Consider the following 21,284-nt stretch of genomic DNA (forward strand, 5'->3'; position numbering starts at 1 on the left):
CTTGACATAAAATCACTTGTACTCCTAAACAGCTCTTTTTAGGAGAGGTAGCCTATTGTTGGTGGTGTTTTCTCATGTTTGGTGAAAGCTTGCAGCCTCCACCCCCCTGGTGTGGTCAGGATCAGTAACATTAGGAGGCATCTGTCCTGGTTTACTCATGCAGGGTGGAGCCTGCAGACAAACACACTCTTCTGTCGGGCTGGCTGCTTTGGGATTCTGCTGACATGGCTTTAAGGTACGAGTTTCAGGTTTTTCCACAAGATTTCACACTTTGGAACTTAATTGCTTTACTCAACAGTTTTGTTATTGTTTTAATTTGTGTAGATTATTTGGAGTCCTTGTGCTTTTCACAGCAATTCTCTGCAGATCGAATGCATTCAGGTAAAATGACGAGTACATTTCTCGTGTCGTGTGCATTCAAGTATTTGATGGTTTTCATTATTCTTTCTGTGGGACTTTGTGTGTCAGACCAACCTTAAATCAGGACCTGTCAAACTTCTTCAATGAGCTGTGGAGGTTGGATGTAAATCGTTGGACACCTGAAATAGACTACACAATCTCTGTTCAGGTGCAGAATCATACTCTCATTGCAGACTGCTCACAAATCTACTGTTTTCACCAAGACATTGTTCTCTTGGATTTTTTTTTCAGGGTAGAGCCGGTTACGTAAGCCAGGGCAGCAATGTTGCACAGGATCACGCCCAGCTGCCTCTCTTCTCCAACATCAGCGACAGCAAACTAACCAACACAACTACTTTCTCCCGTAAAGGCCAACTCAACACTTCACTCAACACTTCACTTTTAAAAAATAAATAAATACAGCTTCCTTTGCCTGCAGGGTTCATCAGACTGCTGGACAACTATGAGAAGTCTTCAGGCGTGGCTGAAGTGGTCACTACAGAGGAGCTCGGGGAGATTAATCTCTTCCTTGATGCTGTTTTAGAAACAGAGGTTATGAAGGTATATTTGACAAGTTACACATTGCACCTAAGATTCTCTTACACTTCATAAACTCTTTGAATTCTTTCTATGCCATGATGCCTTATTTCGTGCATGAATAAAGTGCCTGGACTTTCAGAACTATTTTATAGAGCAAGAAGATAATACATAGATAGTTCTGTTGTTTTTCCCTCCTGTTTACACTTTTGCTGATAGTTGTTTCCCTAAATGAGCTCTGCAGCAGAGCTCCAGTGGGAGTTGTGTCTCTTCCTGCCTGACTTTAGCTCAGAACACAGATGGATGTTGAAGAGGGGAATAACATCTGAAACATATGTGTGTGGCTGTGGAATGTTGGCCTCTGCTCTTTTCGCAGAAGATCCGTGGAATATTTTTCTGCTGTTCTTGGAAGGAAAAGATGTGGTTGTGCATTATAGCGCTTCCAATGTAGAAGGCAATCACACCACTGAGTATCTTTTTATAATTAACCTTTTTTTAAGGGACTTTCTCAAATTATCTAGTTTATACTCCCAACCCAACCCCAATCCCAAACATTTCAAAACGAAAATCAACAGGATTGCATATATGTATGAATAATGACCATGATTTCTCGACAGCATGCTCATAAATACCTGGTGAGAAAAGGTAAATCCAGCTCCAACCTCAGGCAGTTTAAAAATCAACTGAACCGGATCTGGTTCCACCTTTACCACAGACAGAGGAACACCGGGTAAGATACAAATATAAGCATATGATTTGTTCAGGTTGCATATGCACAGCAGTAAAGAATTTTACATAACTTCTTTGTACTATTATCGAATCTCTGAGAAATGCATTATTAACAATTGTCTAAATTAATACCTTTGCCAGACTGGACTCCTGTGGATTCGAGCACGTCTTTGTTGGAGAGACACGATCTGGAACAGAAATCATTGGTTTCCACAACTGGATCCAGTTTTACTTGCAGGAAAAGAGCAACCATTTGGACTATAAAGGTTACAAGGCCAGGGACCATGATCTTGTGAGTTCAATTGTTGTTTGGCTCTTTTTGCCGTCCCTTAAACAGTCCCTTTACATACACTGACAAACGTATCTGACAGTTATGTGTTTTATCCACAGCCTGATCAAGATGACCATGTCCTCAGCCTCCAGTTTAGCTGGCATGGTTTGGTGAAGCCCGTTGGCAGCGCTTTCATTGGGACCAGCCCTGAGTTTGAGATGGCCATCTTCACCATTATCTTCCTCATGGACACAGAGAGAAGCACGACTGTGCTGGTCAACATTGACCAGTGTCAGATGGAACTGGTGGTGATCCGGCATGGGCGCTCACTTGGGACAGCGTACCCTAAACTTGTCAGCAGCAACAGCCGACATATTAGTCAGCCCACACACTGATGTGGATAACATTTTGAGTCACAGCAATAGTAATGTTGATGCGCACAATTTGTAGCCCATAACATTATTTCTGAGGAAGTGTCACACGCCTTGTTGTATTTTCGTGGGACATAGATGATGCATGTTGCCTACCTGCATTTTATATGGTTAACCTGTCATTAAAGTGGAAAAAATAGCTACTCATGTTTTTCCTCAATAAACGTTTTCAAACATTTCCACCCTTTCAGTGTTGTTGTGAAATAACTACTTTGCATCCATTTTTTGTTGTTGTTTTTGTTTTGTTTTTGTTTTCAAACATTACTAATATTTTTTTTTATCAAATACGAGTAATGACAACAATCAAGTCCTACATTCTATAGTTACAATAAAGTCTGTGTAAATTTCGCATTTTATTTTATTTTAACCATATGTCAAGACTTACATTTACGAGTTGAATACACGGGTCGCCTAATCAGGAACTTTGTCTTTTCAGCGATGACGGACATTTTATAGTGAAGGGACATTTTATAGTGAAACACTCGATCGAAACACATGCATTTGGACTTCCGGTGTCTGTAACAACATTGAAAGCATGACACGAGTATAATACTTTAGCTGCTGAACTCCAGAGATTACAATGGAAGTACTTGGGACAGAGTTTGGCGGCATGTCGCCACAGGAGCTTGCGGCTCCTGTTAACACTGTCGCAGTAAGTTTAGACGAAACTTTCATACTTTTCTGCCACGAGCACAGAAGAGCTAATGCTAACATTGTGGCTAGCAGTAGAAGACCATATTAGAGCTAGAAAAACATTGTAACTCAAATTTTCTTGAGATGTTCATAAACTAAAATAGTCTTGGTCAGAGTTTACTCCGCAGTGTTAATTAGAATACATTATGTTATGTTTTGACAAGGCAGCTGTCAAGTTGAATGAAGCAGTTGCCAATGCATTGCTGTATGTATGAAGCAATTCACAATGGATTGCTTGGTAAATGCATCATTACTGAGTAATCGTGCGCTCTTATGGAAAGCATAAATCCTAAAAATAACAATAAAATAAAATGAAGAATCGATTGTGATTTTTGTTTTCTTACTTTTTCCTTGTCATCACACAGGAAAAGTGGAAACTACTCCCTGCCTTCCTGAAGGTAAGTTCAAAAAAAAAAGTCCCCTTCGCCTCTTTTTTAAATGTTTCACTGAATTGATTGTAGCTCGTTACCTGCGAAAAATCGCGTAAAATACAATTTTAAGTGAAAGAAAAAGACAATCATACCCGAATAAACAAATTCTGGTTCATTTGATCAGTAAATGTCAGCTAAAATTAAATTTAACCTTCAAATCTCTTAATTACTAATTACACTGTTAAAGTATTTTGACACACATCCTCCTGACTACTACTAGTACAATTTGGTAAACCTGGGTAAAATGTTTTACAGTATTCCAATTACCGAACAAAGATTGGGGAAGTAAAAGAAATTGTGATTCTGCAATATACATTTTTTGCCCTAGTAGACACCAAGATGAACAGATTTTTTTTTTAAAAAATTGCCTTTCAGGTGAAAGGGCTTGTGAAGCAGCATATTGACTCATTCAACTATTTCATCAATGTTGAGGTAAAACACGGCAACATTTGTGAGCACTACAATTGTTTCTGCAGCATCCCACTCACACACATTTGACTGTTTTCTAGATAAAGAAAATAATGAAAGCAAATGACAAGATAACAAGTGATGCTGATCCCATGTGGTACCTCAAGTAAGTAATATGCACATTCACGTCTTGCTTGTAGGAGAGAAAATCTATAATTAGCATTCCATGTTTGTATGTTCCTGCATTTTGTTAATTTCAATAAATCGTTTCACCTCCAGGTACCTCAATATCTATGTTGGTATGCCTGATGTTGAAGAAAGCTTCAACGTAACCAGACCTGTCTCTCCTCATGAGGTAAACCTACTTACATTTTAGAAAAAACAAACAAACCAACAACGACAGAAACAAACAATAGTTACCAAGTTTGTCTACTCAAAGTTATTTGATTTTTAGACTATATGTACTGTATATTATATAGTATTTATGTTGTTGGAAGCACTCACCGAAATCATCACAAAATGATCATTACATTCAAATTGATTTATGTTACATCATGCTCTTCAAACATTTTGTTTTTCACAGTGTCGTCTGAGAGACATGACCTACTCAGCACCCATCACAGTGGACATTGAGTATACCCGTGGCAGTCAGAGAATCATTCGCAATGCACTGCCTATTGGAAGGTATTGGAATTTGCCTTTTTATATCCAGCTATGTAAATGATGTCAGTTCAAGTCATTTTTGCTATTTAACCCTTATTATCCTTTTCTTTGAAAGGATGCCAATAATGCTGCGGAGCTCAAACTGTGTTCTTACAGGAAAGACTCCCATGGAGTTTTCAAAACTTAATGAATGTCCTCTAGACCCAGGTACAGAAAACACGGCAAGAGTCCTCAACTAAATTTAAACAGTTTTGTTTCCATAATGGTTTACGTGTGTGTGTTTTTTTTCAGGGGGGTATTTTATTGTGAAAGGGCAAGAAAAAGTCATTCTGATTCAAGAACAGCTGTCAAAGAATCGAATCATTGTGGAACAGGACAGGAAGGGGGCAGTAGGTGCCTCAGTCACCAGGTACTGTAAAATCCTCATCCTGACAATCACCTGTGTGCATCTGTATCGCTGAATTTTCTATCATAGTTTTTCTTTATTCTTCGACTTTATATTCTCCATTCATTACAGACAGTATTGGAAGAATTGAATTGTCCAGGGAAATATTTTTCCTTACTGTGCATGCATGACAAGCTTTGAATAATGAACAAAATAAATGATGTCTTAAATCCTAAATTCAAAATATTTTCCTCATTTCCAGCTCTACACACGAGAAGAAGAGCAGAACTAACATGATCGTTAAACAGGGCAGATTCTACCTGAGACACAACACACTGTCAGAGGATGCCCCCATCGCCATCATATTTAAGGTAAAATACATGTCTCTGGAAGTTACGCCTTTCACCCACTAGGGGGTGCTACATACCAGCTAGATTGAATATTTTGAACAAACCTGCTTTTTAAATGAAGGAGAAAGAGAAAAGTGTTTCTGATTGTTTTGTTTTTTGTTTTTTTGTTGCCAAGTTTGTTTTTATTGTGTGCTCTCTATTCTACAATACTGTGCTGAAACCTTTAGAAATTTTCAACAAAATAAATAAAGTGAGATTTATGTTATCTTTATAATTAGGTTCAACGTCGTCCTCTTTGTTGTCTCAGATGAAACATTCACCAGATGGCATGATTAACTTGTTTTTCCTGTGAGGGGAATCTCTCAGGGACATGTTACCATGTGGAAGCTGCATCCACGGTTAATATTCAAGGGACACTGTTTGCATGCTCACTTTGTTTGCTCCGCAATCACATGTCCTGGGTGACTCCTTCTCTTCTCCCCATGTGTTTGGCACCAGCTGCAGTAAAAGGAACTCAGCACATTCACATCCACTGTGGCTCAGATGGATCAGTTCCCACATCCTCACATTTCCATAAGCAAATGTCACAGACTCGGGACATTCCCAGTTCACCTCCTGGCTGCTCTATAAACGCACACTCTTTCTGTATCCCCTCGCCTTTTTTGTGTCAGCTGCCGAATGTCACATCCAGTTACCTTACAGTTACCTGGCCCATTGAGCGACAAATGAAAGATGTGAATGTAATGCAGTGACCGTGACTGTGCTGCTTCACAGGGAATGGGCGTGGAGAGTGACCAGGAGATTGTGCAGATGATCGGTACAGAGGAACACGTTATGGCCAGCTTTGCTCCGAGCCTGGAGGAGTGTCAGAAGGCCCAGATCTTTACTCAGACTCAGGTACCCACAGCTCAGTACAAAAGCCAGCCTACTATAGGAAGAGCTCAGATGGAGGTTCATTTATTGTTTTGTTTTTTAATTTTGATTGTAAAGAGAAATTTTAAAAACTCACATAGAAGTGCAACGGTACAAATACAAGAAATGTGATATGTTTGGTATTCATAGCAAGTATTTAATATCAGTGTTTCTGGCAATGATGTATAGAAAATGTCCTAGATATTTTTCCCGAAAATTTTCCTTAATTTCAACTGTAAATATTCAACTGAAACTTGACCACCAGAAGCCTTTTTGGTGGCATAAGTTTCCATAATATAACTTTGGATGTTTGGATATAGTAGAGATGGGACAGGGGTCGTCCTACTCTTAACAAATTAAAATGCATGGTTTTTCATAATATTAAAATTTTACACATGTTGTAACAAAATATGCATTTCCACAAAATACACAAATATAAAGTATTTATTCTTTTAATGTCTTAATTTTTCTTACATTTCTTACTTCTTGTTTTTTAAACTGGATCGGCCATGTCCTTTTATTTTAGCTTTAGTTCATTTTAGTGAATTCTTAACATAAAAAAGCCCTCTCACTTCCGTATGATTCAGCCGCCAGTCAATACAAAACAGTATTGACTTGTCAGTCAGTGCTGATGAGTCTGTTACCTTTCTGTGAGGGCGGCAGAAACCAGCCGCTCTCTTTTGTGCCCCTGTGATCAGATGGCTGGTGTTTTGTCTTAGCAGCCGGTTAAATCAAGCCTTTCATGGTTTATTCTGGAGGCCCACATGTTTTCTTTGACACCTACACATGAATGCAATCGGCCAATTTGTGTTTCATAAAGATTATGTTGTTAGAAGAGCCACTGATGCATTGATCAGACCACATTTGCCTCCTAGCAACCGGCCGCAGCAGCTCTCCTGTTCCTCAGTCCGCCAGCCGACATGATGTCTTTTCATAGGATTCATTGGCTCATTGTACTGTGCACAAAGCAGCCTAAATCTATTTAATTAAAGGCAGATAAGGCTTAGGAAACATTGTTGTTAGATTATGATAAGTAATCTGCCCAAAGCAAATTCATTATCTTTTTAAACTACTTATATATTCATAGACATCAAACATTTTTTTTTCTGCTGTTTGACAATGTAGTGTCTCAGTTTCACAATAAGTGGATGATGGCTGCAGTCCTGCAGAATTTTTTGAAATATGTTTCATACAAGTCGCTGGGCTGAGTGGGTGGTCTCAGCCTCATTAACCTTTGACCCCTTTTGTAGATCTGAAGAACTCCACGAGCACACTGAGTCAGGTGTGTATGTGTGTGTATGTGTGCTGGTAATATGGTCTCTGATTCACTTGACCTCCCACAAATCACACACACACACACACACACACACACACCCTTCTGCGCTCTTTTTATGCCTATTTATTAGCGTCATAATAACATTAAACACGCGAGTTTCCCTCAAGAATTCTTTTCAAATTACTTTTTCTGTGTCTAAGACTTCAGTCTATCGTTTTCACGTTAGTATTAGATAATCTTTCAAAAATTCAAAATCCTTCAGAAAAAAATTCTTGAATTTTGATGATTTTTTTTTATTTTATTTTTTGCCACTTGTCGACATATTTGTCACATTTGACCTCTCTGTCTCCCTCTGTGTCCCAGGCTCTGAGGTACCTGGGTAATAAAGTGCGAAGACAGCGCATGTGGGGGGGTCCTAAGAAGACCAAGATGGAGGAGGCCCGGGAGCTCCTGGCGTCCCTCATCCTCACACACGTCCCAGTACGCTAGCACGCAGGTGGAGTCGTGGAGTAAAAGCGCTTCATTCCACACAGTTGAATCATCCTCTGTCTGCAGGTGAAGGAGTTTAACTTCAGGGCCAAGTGCATCTACCTGGCTGTGATGGTGCGCAGGGTGATCCTGGCTCAAGGGGACAATAAGGTGGATGACCGAGATTACTATGGCAACAAGCGTCTGGAGTTGGCTGGGCAGGTAAACCTCGGCACACCTGTCCTCCTTGTGGTGTCTGCTGACTGTGCTGACCATGAAGTACTTCAATCTTTCTCTTTCACGTTATGTTGAAAAAGCCCTGCTCAGTTTATTTCTCATCCGTCAGCCTGAAACTTTGATGTCAACACGAGTTGGCGCAGAAGGCGCCCTGTCAAGCTGCTTGTTTACTCATTTCCTTCACCGCTGTGAGCTCAGGGACGCTTACCCTCTCTAATTACTCACAGAACCAGAAGAACACACAAATAAGCTTTATGCTTATTAATAATACATGTGCATAAATGTTCCAACAAGGCTGGTGTGCTTCCGTGTGAATAGATCACAGCATTAGGCCAGAGGACAGCAGCCGCTCCAGCTCTGATCTCTCACCTGCATCTTTGTTCCCCCCGCCGTACTTTAATAAGACTCTCATTATTTCCTCCCTCAGCTTTGTTTTTCCCTGTTTTGTTTTTTGCCCTCCGATCCTCCTCCTCCTTCTCCTCCCCCTCCTCCTCCGCCTCCTCCGCCTCCTCCTCGCTGTATTCCTGCCTGGCTTTGTCAGGCGAGAGATATGCAGTGGCACCCAAATCCAGAGGCTGTGGAAGCATGGGGATTTTTCAGCACCCTGACAATAGAATTGCTGCCTTGACTGGAGCGATTGAGCTAATCCGCAGGCCCGGCTCTGATAATGTAATTACTGCTGTCTTAAGGCCTTTAATTTCCCCCCCCACACCCCCAACCTGCTCTGTGTAAGGAGCAGGCGATGGGAGGAGAGGGAGGCGGAGGGGGCGCTCTTTCAATAAGGGGCTTACACACTAACAACGGCAGCAATCTCCTCACTCTCCAATTATGGTTCCCTGACATTCAACTAATTGGCCTGGCTGCGCAGTGGAAGCTTAATTTCTTTATTAATTCTGAGCAGTGCTGCCTGTTTGTTTTGATGTATGTTAATACACGGCTGGGGTGGGGTGAGGGTGTGTGTGAAAGAGGTTACCTCCTGTAGACCTGCTGAATGAGGAGGGGGCACCCAGGATGGGGGCGGCCAGGTCAGGCTTATCACTGAGCCGACACACCTGGGTATTAATCTGACTGCACCCACAATGAAAGTGGAAACAGGTGTTTCGCCGCCTGAACACCTCAGGATCAAAATCATTTGGGGGATTTAACCAGCGCGTCGCCTCAGTCAAAAGTTGTGCAGATGATGATGATGATGATGATGATGTGTCGTCCTCCCTCTCCCTTTGCAGCTCCTCTCTCTGCTGTTTGAAGATCTGTTTAAAAAGTTCAACTCTGAGCTGAAGAAAATCGCCGATCAGATCATCCCCAAGCAGAGGGCGGCCCAGTTTGACGTGGTGAAGCACATGCGGCAGGACCAGATCACCAACGGCATGGTCAATGCCATATCCACTGTAAGACCATTGGAAAAAGACATCAAAATAAAGTCATTGTCTGAAGTAAAATTGTGCTTTCTCGCATGTAACAGCACCATTCTAATGGAGTTTGCTATGTTTCTACGCTTTAATGCAACACAGCATATTACCACCGTGTTTATTATTATGTTTGATGTCGATGTAGTTGTGTTTGAACCGTGAGTTCTGTGCCCACAGGGTAACTGGTCTCTGAAAAGGTTTAAGATGGACCGCCAGGGCGTCACCCAGGTTCTGTCCCGACTCTCCTACATCTCCGCTCTGGGCATGATGACCAGGATCTCCTCCCAGTTTGAGAAAACCAGGAAGGTCAGCGGGCCGCGCTCTCTGCAGCCGTCGCAGTGGGGCATGTTGTGCCCGTCTGACACCCCCGAGGGAGAGGTGAGGGTGCAGCGTCACACCACAGCTGATCAGTCAGGAGGGCTCACTGCTTTCAAATGTTGTGCGGGTTGTTGTTGTTGTTGTTGTTGTTGTTGTTGTTTTAATTAATTGTTGTAGCCTATGTACAGGACGTGAGGGTCGATAATGGCATTAATTCCTCTCATTAATTAGTGTGGAGTTATTTGACAGTGACTTTGTTTATCGACACACGTGTTCACCGTTTGCATTGAAAAAATTTCTGAGTGATAATTTGCCGTTGTTCATTGACAGGTTAATTTTCCTTCTAGGTAAATGCAGGCATTGCATGCAGCAGGAAGCTAGTTCTCAGTGGTTTTCCTGGAGGTTTTAAACAGAGGGCTAAATATGCTCTTTTATGGACACGGACAGAGCTTTCGGAAAATGAAATGTGCAATGTTGATCAACTGAGAACAAAAGTAAAACTAAAAAAAAACAGGTGTATGTGACATTTAAGATGTTTTTCCATGAAGGGATGATTAATTCATGGTGACCTCCTTTGACTATCAGCACTTGGCTGTGTTTGGATTTTGTGTAGGCCTGCGGTCTTGTCAAGAACCTGGCTCTGATGACTCACATCACCACCGACATGGAGGACGGCCCCATCATCAAACTGGCCTTCAACCTGGGCGTGGAGGACGTCAACTTGCTGTGTGGAGAGGAGCTCTCCTACCCCAGCGTCTTCCTCGTCTTCCTCAACGGTACACACACACACACACACACACACACACACACACACACACACACACACACACATGGCAGAAGACAGAAGACAGAATGAACGCTGCCTGCCGCTCTTCAGATCACCCCGAAAGGAAAAACTCCAAACCAGGCCTCCCTGTTTTCAACGCACTGCTTATGAACATAAAAGGGAAAAATATTGTGTTTCGTTTACAAGAAGCAATTTGGTGTTTTTGCGGCGGTCGGCCAGATAAGTCGTTAATTTCAGGGCGACAGTGGGTATTATTCTTGAGTCATAACTTGGCCCCTTAATTACTCTATATGTTTGTCTGGCCACTGATAACTGTCAAATTATATTAGCTGCCATACCATTTAATTAGCTGCTAGCAGCAGGTGTCAAAGCCCTTCAGAGTGCCTAGGTTCCCTCACACACAGGCAGAAAACGGCGTCGCCTCTGTTCTCCACTCACTCGTCTGTCACAGCCGATAGGAATAAACCCCTGCAGGCAGTTGGAGCTCTGCCTCAGCAGCAGTCGCTCGCTACTGTAAGAGCACGTCGGTCATATTTACCTCACTGTCCAAAATGTGTGTGTCCGAAGAGTCTGTGCTAAATCCAAAAGTAACATTTACTCTTTTTCTCTGCAGCTTGTTGATCTCACACTACTTTCAACTGGACCTCGATTCACAACTCATACATAGTCAGACATTATCAAACTAATTAGGCACTCCCAAAAACAATGCTTTTTGTCCACTGTGATAGCAAACACAATATATTTGCATTTCTGACTGTCGAGGCAACCCGCGGCTCTGATGGGCAGTTTTCATTATTGTCTGACATCCACTGGACATATTCATTAATGGAGGGAATAATGTGGAATTTACTCAGTAATTGATCCGTCATTGGTGACTTGTATATTTTAGACACATCAGTAAGAGGGTTATAAATGTTGTTTGAATTTTTTATTTTTTTTTAACAATTTGAATTTAGCCTTCAGTGACTGATTCACTCCTGAAAATAAAGCCACAGATTCATTGAGATGTTGCTGCCGCCGCTGCTAATTCTGTCTCTCGTTCTGTCACCAGGCAACATTCTGGGTGTGATACGAGACCATCGCAAGCTGGTCAGCACCTTCAGACTGATGCGACGGGCAGGATTCATCAACGAGTTTGTGTCCATCTCCACCAACACGACGGACCGCTGCGTCTACATCTCCTCCGATGGAGGACGACTCTGCAGGTCGGCCGCCTCACACACGCAGGCAGTGACACGTTCATGGCAGCTCAATGCTTTTCGACTCTTTCAGTCCTCCTAGAAAAGATTTCACTCTGCGTGCCATGCAGTTTTCACTTTTACTTTGGCAGAGTAAAATTAGGACAGAAGATCATGAAAGTTAATCTTACACGATCATGGATGAATTTCAGTTTTTTTTTGTGGGTGCTTGTCTCTCATCAGGCCGTACATCATTGTGAAGAGGGGACAACCTAAGGTGACAAACAAACACATCGAGGATCTGTCGCAGGGCTACAGGTGGGACTGGAGGTTTGCAGGTGATGTGTTTTAAAATGATGAGATTTTGACCTTTTTTTTTTACCTTCTTGTCTCCAGAAACTTTGAAGACTTCCTGCATGAGGGCTTGGTGGAATATCTGGATGTCAATGAGGAAAATGACTGTCAGATTGCCCTTTACGAACACATGATCTCCAAGTAAGCTTGCGTGGCTCTGTTGGGAACTCCGGCTTTGTTTCCCGCTCTTATGTTTTGTTTTATATGTTTTTTTCTATTTCCTGCAGAGACACGACGCACTTGGAGATCGAGCCCTTCACGCTGCTGGGGGTGTGTGCTGGCCTCATACCTTACCCCCACCACAACCAGTCACCCAGGAACACATACCAGTGCGCTATGGGCAAGCAGGCCATGGGTAAGGATCAGCCGGTCAGGTACCTCCAGTCCGCCGGCTGGACGACAAACGCTTCGGCATCGCAAATCCTTTTTCAAACATCCTGCACGCAGGCGGACGCTTCCTTTGGCTCAACGCGTGCATTCACGCCAAAGCCGACGCAGACAGTAATTAAATGTAGCACCCACACCCCACACACACCCCTCCTCCCAATCCCGGCGGTTCAAAGTTTAAAGTTTTATTTGCGCTATTTAAAAATCATACAACGGGGCATTAGAATAACAAACAGTGTCAGCACCCGCAGGTTTCTCTCAGCCTCCCACCGCCGTCTGGAAAAAAAGAAAGAGAACCTCTGCTGCCGCTCTACTTCTTGTCAGAATACATTTGTATTTGTGATGGAGTGTTTCTCCTATGTGTGTGTCAGCAGCGTTTGTATGTGCGCCGACATCAAACATGGGGCGCTTGCGTAGGTTCTCCATTGTGCTGCGTGTGTGCAGAGGCCCTTTTCCTGCCAGTCACCCAGAGTGTCATTAGCAATTCATTGTGTCTGCTCTGGCTGTGCTCAGGGGGTCAGTGTGCTCAGCTGCGAAGGACCACAGAGTGAACACCCGCAGCTCCCTGGTAACCAAAACCTCCCCAAACGGCCCTGCTAACATTCATAAGGACCCCAGTCACCCCCCCCCCCCCACCACCCTCACCCCCCTAACTCTACCTCCATCCTTCCCCTCTGTTCCTCACCCTGCTGCTGCAAAATAAACGCATATTGGAAATATATTTGTACAACATCCTCCGTCCTATACATGTGCAAATGGGGTTTTGTGTCTCAGCCGTTATTGGAGATTCTTTGAGTTTTTCCGAGGTGTCGGCAACTGACGTTTGTCAAGATTCCAGGGAGACCCTCACTCTGCTGCGCACACCCCCCGCCCCCCAATCCTGCTACTCTGAGGCGCTGCTTAGTCAGCTGTTCTTTATTTTTGCACCTCCAAATAAAGTAGTGCACACGCAATACTAATGAGATTTCCATGTCAAAGAGGAATTTCAAGGCTTTTCATTTTCAAAAAAGAATTCAAGGAGTTCTCTCTACAGTGCTGAACTCATTCCGACTTGTGTTGTTGTGTTTTCGCTCCCAGGTACTATTGGCTACAACCAGAGGAATCGTATCGACACGCTGATGTACCTGCTGGCCTACCCTCAGAGGCCCATGGTGAAAACCAAAACCATCGAGATCATCGATTTTGAGAAGCTCCCCGCCGGCCAGAATGCAACTGTGGCCGTGATGAGCTACAGCGGATACGACATTGAGGACGCCCTGATCCTCAACAAAGCCTCGCTTGACAGAGGTGTCTTTTTGGTTTTATATCATTTTAGTAAATGTCTCCATAACCATCAGTCAATGAGCTTTTTTTTTTTGACCTATTAAAGATTCTCGTCTAATATTTAATGGAAATCAGAGATTTGCTTTAACAGAGCTGCATTGTTTTTGTCTTTTTTCTTATTTTTATTTTTAAATTCCTTCCTAGGCTTTGGTCGGTGCCTCGTCTATAAAAATGCCAAATGCATCCTGCGACGTTACACCAACCAGACCTTTGACAAGGTGATGGGTCCCATGCTGGACGCCTCCACACGAAAGCCCATCTGGAGGCACAACATCCTGGATGCTGACGGGATCTGTTCCCCCGGTGAGTGGCGTCACAAAGTCAGAGCCACTGTGATTTTATCACATGCACTCGTTGAACTGTAATGCAGATCGTCTCATTCATCACATAGCAGGAACTTAAAGCCAGCCAGACACTCTGAGAGAGGCGGCACGCTGCTTGTGCACCTCTTGGTGGTTTGCGTGTTGCAGGTGATCTGCTAATGTTACAGCAGAGTGACTGCAAGTGACATTAGTGCAGCCGTGCAACTGTAGCCAGGAATGCACAGCAGCATCACAGAACTGTCGCTTTGATACGGTGTTCTACTGGACACCTGGACGATCAATCAGCCCTGACTGGACTGACAGCAGACATCACTGTCTGGCATGAAGGATTTCAACCATTTATGAAGGAGAACAATCAGACAAAAAAAATATTTTGCAAAATGTAGACGCGTGTACACACACACACACACACACACACTTTGACAAACCGCTGTTTGTTTGAAAAGGTGTTTTATCATTTATCATTTGAAACCACATGCTACATATGTAACAGCATAACAAGTGAGTTGTTATGCTGCTATTTGTTGTCACTTGTCGGCTGTTTCCAACAGTGACATCAACTTGTGTGTGTGTGTGTGTGTGTGTGTGTGTGTGTGTGTGTGTGTGTGTGTGTGTGTGTGTGTGTGTGTGTGTGTGTGTGTGTGTGTGTGTGTGTGTGTGTGTGTCAGGAGAGAAAGTGGAGAACAAGCAGGTGTTGGTGAACAAGTCCATGCCAACTGTCACCCAGACGCCACTGGAGGGCAGTACCCAGCCAGGCCAGCCCCAGTACAGAGACGTCCCCATCTCGTGAGGCCTCACTCTGCCGCTGCTGCCCCCACCTGACCACCAGCCCACCTGCGTGCGCACCCTGGCCTCACCCCGTCACTCCTTCTCTTCCTCGCCAGGTACAAGGGCTCCACGGACTCGTACATCGAGAAAGTCATGATCTCGTCCAACGCCGAAGACGCCTTCCTCATCAAGATCCTGCTGCGGCAGACCAGGCGACCCGAGATCGGGGACAAGTTCAGCAGTCGGCACGGGCAGAAAGGTGCGGACCCCCCTACACCCCCCCTCCTCCCTCCTTCCTGTTCCAACCATCCTCCGGTTCAGAAGTGCTGCGACTGAGCTGAGCATCCACGCCGACAACCACTTGAATTTAAAATTGTCACAAAATGGCCAAAGGAGGGAAAGAAAGAAGAAAATGAGAAAAAAAAACCAACAACTTGGTGTCGTGTCTGTGCTGGAGCGTCTGTTGAGTCAAGTCCTAGTGGCTGTTGCTCCGTCACTGCCCCCCCGTCCTCATCTTTCAAGAGCTCTTTTCAATTAATTGGCTCTTTGTCCCGTGCCAGACTATGCAAATTTATTACAACCCAGCAGTATTCTGCTGCTACTGGGAGTGGGGGGGGGGGGTGAGGGGGGTGGAAAAAAGTGTTTACAACCTCCATTGTTTGGCAGCACCTCCCCTATAGAGGCCTTGTATGATGTTTTAATCAAAAAAAGCTAACTGGCGCCATGCATAATTTACTCTCCTCATTACGGCTGCGGCCACTGGGTCAGCTCGGGCCGGAACAATGTCCTCTGTCTCGGACGGTGACGGAGAGAGAGAAGGGGGGCGGGGGCGGGGGGGGGGTCGCTGGGGGGTGAGCGGGAGGAGAACAGTGAAAAGTTCCAGATGTGCGTCTGATGCACAGTGTTTGGAATATCAGAGATTTCTGTGAAGTCACATCATCATTGACCTGCACGGAGCTGCTTCCTCAAACACCAGTGTGTTAAACTTGTTGTGTGTGTGTGTGTGTGTGTGTGTGTGTGTGTGTGTGTGTGTGTGTGTGTGTGTGTGTGTGTGTGTGTGTGTGTGTGTGTGTGTGTGTGTGTGTGTGTGTGTGTGTTGTTCACTGCAGAGTTTAGATCAGGGGTGTTTTTGTGAGTTTTTATTTTTTGGGTAGAAGTGTGTTTGGTTCTTCCAGCTACTTCTGACTGGTCCTGGTCAGCAGAGCAGAATAAGTTAATTATTTACTGGTCCCACACACACGCGCACACACGCACACACACACACAGCTGTGGAGGTGTGGGAGGGGGCGCCAGTGGTGTGGGTCCATTGTGCGAGCCGCCAGTGTGGAGCTGTGTGAGCGGTGATGGAGCCTCGCTGTTGTCTCGCCTTTCTCTGCTGATTTCATGCCTCTTTTATCATTCGCTCTCACACAAAACAAACAACACCGAGCGTGTCTGCTTATGGGAACGAGTGTGTGTGTGTGTGTGTGTGTGTGTGTGTGTGTGTGTGTGTGTGTGTGTGTGTGTGTGTGTGTGTGTGTGTGTCTCTCTCTCTCTCTCTCTCTCCCTCTCTCTCTCCCTCTCTCTTTCTCTCTCTCTCCCTCCTTCAGGATCATTTTCTTCGACTTCTTCATTTTCCTCCTCTCCTTCGCTCTGCTTTATCCTCCATTTTCAAACGTCTTTCTTAAAGGACCTTTCTTTCTTTTTTCTTTCTTTCTTTCTTTCTTGCTTATTTCTTTCTTATTTCTTTCTTATTTCTTTTAAGTCACTTTCTTTGGCCCTGACGCACCCCTCCCCCTTTTCTCTTTTCATTTTCTTCCTGCTTTTGGACGGCTTTGCTTGTATTTGTGCTTGCTTGTGCCCAGTCAACATCCTGCACGGCAGCGGCGTCCTGCTCAGCATCTGTAGTCCACCGTGTCGCTGATCTTTTGGCTGCCACTGAACTTCCCCCTCTCTCTCTCTCTCTCTCTCTTTCTCTCTCTCTCCCTTTTCCAACGTGCACGGATTCCATTTCTCCTCTCCAGTTGATCCCTTGCACTTCCTCTGAGTTGAACTGAAAGTCACGGGTGTGTAATCCCGCTCTCCCTGTCCAGCTAAGCACCTTTCTCCACTTCCTGCTCTCCTTCTCTTCTCTTTCACTTTTTTTTTCATTTGCAAATGGGCCTACAATGTGTTTACCCTGGCCAGGCAAGAGTGCCTCGGCCCCCTCGGCAAACATTTACCCCCGCACTTAAACTCCTGGCTGCTGGGGCGCTCGTCCCCCACACATCATGTGAATCAAAGGACGACCCTGTCTGTCTGTCTGTCTGTCTGTCTGTCTGTCTGTCTGTCTGTCTGTCTGTTCGTTCTGTCTGTCTGCGAGCGAGCGGCTGTCCAACTCAAGTCCTCGCCAAGCAGAGCCACACACGAAAAGAAAGACGCTTTCCGGGAAATGAAACTCTCAGCGTTGGTGCGAGAGGTGAAGCTGACCAGCGCTGCTGGAAGAGACGGAGTTCCTGCTCTGAACTATTGAACTGCTGCCGTCAGGTCACACAGTCAATGGTTTCATCCCTCCCAGTGAATCAATCGTAAATCCAACTCTTCAGTTGTTGAACGTAATATAACCATTCAGCCTTTGCTGTAAACTGAACCCACAAACCGCCACTTTCATGTTGTTTTTAACCCAAATATTTATTTGATACCAGGATCACTTGCGTTACTAACTGCGTATTGATTCATCCTAGAATTGCACAAAATGGAAGTATGGCAGTATAAACTGGAGATGGAAGCAGCTCAACTCGGAAAGAACTCTCAAATATGACTAAAAGGTTTTGACGCTCTCATGAGGTGGTTTTTCCACACATGTCCATATAGTGACCAGTTCACTGACCAGTGAAAATGCCGCGTTATGATTGGACAGAAGGAGGAAACAGAATATATATATATATATATTTTTTTACAAATAATCAAAGTGAAAAATATAACAACCATACTTGGCAGCAAACAAACAAAAGCAAACGTAATTCTCATAAAATCTCGCTTCACACCGTGCAGTGGAAACACCTGCAAATCGCTATTGTCCTTTGTCGGAATTTTACAAATGTCACTTTCATTTTGCAAAACTGTCATGGAAACGCAACCGCTGTCTGTGTTCTTCTGCAGATTCCCCATTAGACTCATTTTTGCTGCAGGTTTTGATCAGAATTCTCAGCAGCGAACTGCTGCCTGACCGGACTTTGACTTTAATATCCCCTTTTTCTTTGTGTGTGTGTGTGTGTGTGTGTGTGTGTGTGTGTGTGTCTTCTAGGTGTGTGCGGCCTTATTGTTCCTCAGGAGGATATGCCGTTCTGCGACACGGGCATCTGTCCAGATATTATCATGAACCCTCATGGATATCCCTCCAGAATGACGGTACCAGCAGTTCCTCTTCCTCTGTCTCAGTCTGATCAGCAGAATATTGCTTTCAAATCACCCTCTTTAACAGGAAAAAAACAAACCTTTACTTGGGGTGAAAAGCTGCTAATTTGACATCTAATTTAAACTTGGTCATCTGCCAGCTGGGATTTAAGCTTTCTGGCTGTTGTTCAGCGTGAACCCCTCCGACCCCCCCTCCTCCCATGTCTGTGTTGATCTCTCCCAAGACAAACCCACCAATTATCCCCTCTCTCCCCTCCTCTGGGTTATCATTGGCCTCCAGAGCTCACCTCCATTGAAGCCTGCAAGACAGATATTTGTTGCCGCCGCTGCCTTTTATCAAGCGTGAACACTGCATCTGACCGGCAAGGTGGTGAATGCAAATGGCACGGCGACGCTTCTGCCCGCTATTTACGTCTCGCACTGCAAAAAAAAAAAAGGAAAGGAAAAAAGGATGGAGGCGTCTTTACTGCTGAAGTTGTCGGCGGCAGCGAGCAAACACGCCGCCGTCGCGGTCGTCATGGAAAAGACTGGGAAAGGTTTGGCTGGGTGGAAGTTTCTGCAGCGCCGAGCGCAATGAGAGCAGGTCTTTCCTTTTATGTGACGGAGGTCAGGGGTCCCGTGGGTGCGACCCCAGTGGGATTGTTGGAATCACTCATCCTTTGACTGGCCGTCCCACACTGAGGGATACAAGTGTCATCTAGTCCAACAGCATCCAGATATCGCTGCTGCTTGATTTATTCATATATATATATATATTGATTTATTCATATATATATATATATTCATATATATTTATTCATATAGCATATGTTCATCTCAGGTCATTTTTTTTCTTTCTTTAATGTGTGTGTGTGTGTGTGTGTATGTGTGTGTGTGTGTGTGTGTGTGTGTGTGTGTGTGTGTGTGTCAGGTGGGCAAGCTGATCGAGCTGCTGGCAGGGAAGGCCGGCGTCCTGGACGGCCGCTTCCACTATGGAACTGCCTTCGGAGGCAGCAAGGTGAAGGACGTGTGCGAGGACCTGATCCGCTACGGCTACAACTACCAGGGCAAAGACTACGTCACCTCAGGAATCACCGGGTAGGACAGAACTCCACTCTTCCCAGGCACTTCACATGCAGAGAAAATCCTCTTTGCATCGTGATGTTTTCCTAGAGAAGTGCAACTTGGCTGACAGAGAAGTTGTCACGTGTTCTCACTTTAAATGGATGTTTCGTCTTTTTAGAGACTTTATGAAGTAATTAACGCAATTTGTGTTTTTCGAATACATGGTCACTCAAAATTGATATCTGGACAAAATTACACGTCTCGTGATGATTCCCCTTTAAACCCCAACTATTATGCAACGTTTTCCTACTGTTTTTAGTGCACCATTTTAATATTGCTCTTTCCTCAGGGAACCTCTGGAGGCCTATATCTACTTTGGACCTGTGTACTATCAGAAACTGAAGCACATGGTCCTTGATAAAATGCACGCCAGAGCCCGAGGGCCCCGAGCTGTTCTCACCAGGTAAGATCCACGGCTGCTGTACGTGCATGTCGCTGCTGTTCTATTAGAATCCTCTCTGCATGACTTCACTGCTGCTTGGCTTGTTGTGCGAGGGCACCGTGCAGGCAGAGAGAAGCCAGGGAGTGCAGGAACCGCTGATTTCCCCACCTCACCGCACCCCCCGGGTCCCCGGCTCTCTGTCCCCCAACAGGCAGCCCACCGAGGGCCGATCCAGAGACGGAGGCCTGCGTCTGGGCGAGATGGAGCGGGACTGTCTGATTGGCTACGGAGCGAGCATGTTGCTGCTGGAGCGCCTCATGATCTCCAGCGACGCTTTTGAAGTGGACGTGTGTGGACAGTGCGGCCTCCTGGGATACTCTGGCTGGTAGGTCCAACACATCCATCCCATTCGAACCAGTGGAAGCAGTGAAGACCGTCACACTGTTTCAGTGAACACACACTACTGAGTGCAAGGCACTTGTGATCTAAAATTCACTTTAGCATGAAGCTAAAACTGAGTGTTTTTCTAAAGCATAGGTGTCACCGTCCGGAGCGCTGATACTACAAATACCAGAATGCTCTGCTCAATAATCATGTTAGGACGTTCATTGAAGGATTATTATTATGACTTAATTGGTTTGTGGTGATTTTTAATTCTTAGATGTATTATCAGCCCATTGAAAAAAATGTTACTGTTAAAATTTAAATCAGAAGGCTGCAAACAGAAAAAAGACAATTTTTATTTCCATTTGACATTTTGATGAGTTTTATCTTATTTAAAATTTGATTTTGCAGGTGTGCAATATGAAGTCATTTGTTGTATAGTTTTAAACTTTGCTTGTTCCATATTCATTGTTGAAAGACAACTTGTTTGGGTTCATCTAAAAAGGTTCACTGTTCTATCTGGAGGAAGATTTTATTTTATTTTATATGAATATCAATGTTGGGCCGCAACTTTTTCTCTGTTTTAACTCTCCAGGTGCCACTACTGTAAGTCTTCCTGCCAGGTCTCCTCCCTGCGCATCCCGTACGCCTGCAAGCTGCTCTTCCAGGAGCTGCAGTCCATGAACATCATCCCTCGACTCAAGCTGTCTCGTTACAACGAGTGACTGTCATACAGTCAGTTGGTCCAACAGTGTCAAGAGTGAAAATGTATAAAGTGTGAAGTCTGATTTGTTTGTAAAAAAAAAAAAATGTTATTTTGATCATGTTGGAATTCTCAAACCAGAAGAATGGGAAGTTTATGTTGATACTTCTGCTCACCGTGCTCTCGGTGCTAATAAAGACGGAAGGGTTATTATTTCACAGTATATATTTCTACTGCTGTTTGGATTCATGAACTTGTTTGTACTGAGGCGGTTCGGTAACGGCCATGGACCGCTCTCC

The 21,284-nt window shown here is 44.4% G+C and overlaps 2 protein-coding genes across 2 annotated transcripts; both read left to right on the forward strand.

The window, feature by feature from the left end:
* The first annotated feature begins 109 nt into the window (after window positions 1–109).
* endouc (endonuclease, polyU-specific C) lies at window positions 110–2,545 on the forward strand. The gene is made up of 8 exons (XM_076014799.1): window positions 110–235; window positions 325–381; window positions 469–568; window positions 652–763; window positions 839–960; window positions 1,554–1,666; window positions 1,807–1,957; window positions 2,056–2,545. The coding sequence occupies exons 1-8, from the start codon at window positions 225–227 to the stop codon at window positions 2,329–2,331; spliced, it is 942 nt and encodes a 313-aa protein (XP_075870914.1). The 5' UTR covers window positions 110–224; the 3' UTR covers window positions 2,332–2,545.
* A 316-nt stretch (window positions 2,546–2,861) lies between these two features.
* On the forward strand, window positions 2,862–21,208 carry polr3b (polymerase (RNA) III (DNA directed) polypeptide B). The gene is made up of 28 exons (XM_076014735.1): window positions 2,862–3,019; window positions 3,426–3,458; window positions 3,867–3,923; window positions 4,001–4,065; window positions 4,179–4,254; window positions 4,483–4,583; window positions 4,678–4,769; window positions 4,854–4,971; window positions 5,210–5,318; window positions 6,072–6,194; window positions 7,849–7,965; window positions 8,041–8,175; window positions 9,417–9,578; window positions 9,777–9,977; window positions 10,531–10,693; window positions 11,756–11,909; window positions 12,126–12,200; window positions 12,279–12,377; window positions 12,464–12,591; window positions 13,701–13,910; window positions 14,091–14,249; window positions 14,938–15,055; window positions 15,154–15,296; window positions 18,303–18,406; window positions 19,323–19,489; window positions 19,806–19,919; window positions 20,110–20,283; window positions 20,878–21,208. Exons 1-28 carry the CDS (start codon window positions 2,948–2,950, stop codon window positions 21,005–21,007), a joined length of 3,399 nt encoding a protein of 1,132 aa, XP_075870850.1. The 5' UTR covers window positions 2,862–2,947; the 3' UTR covers window positions 21,008–21,208.
* Window positions 21,209–21,284: the final 76 nt, after the last annotated feature.

Source organism: Nelusetta ayraudi, unplaced genomic scaffold (assembly GCF_046127955.1).
Source record: "Nelusetta ayraudi isolate G7.1 ecotype Tasmania unplaced genomic scaffold, CSIRO-AGI_Nayr_v1 ptg000173l, whole genome shotgun sequence".
In the NCBI taxonomy this organism is placed as follows: Eukaryota; Metazoa; Chordata; class Actinopteri; order Tetraodontiformes; family Monacanthidae; genus Nelusetta; species Nelusetta ayraudi.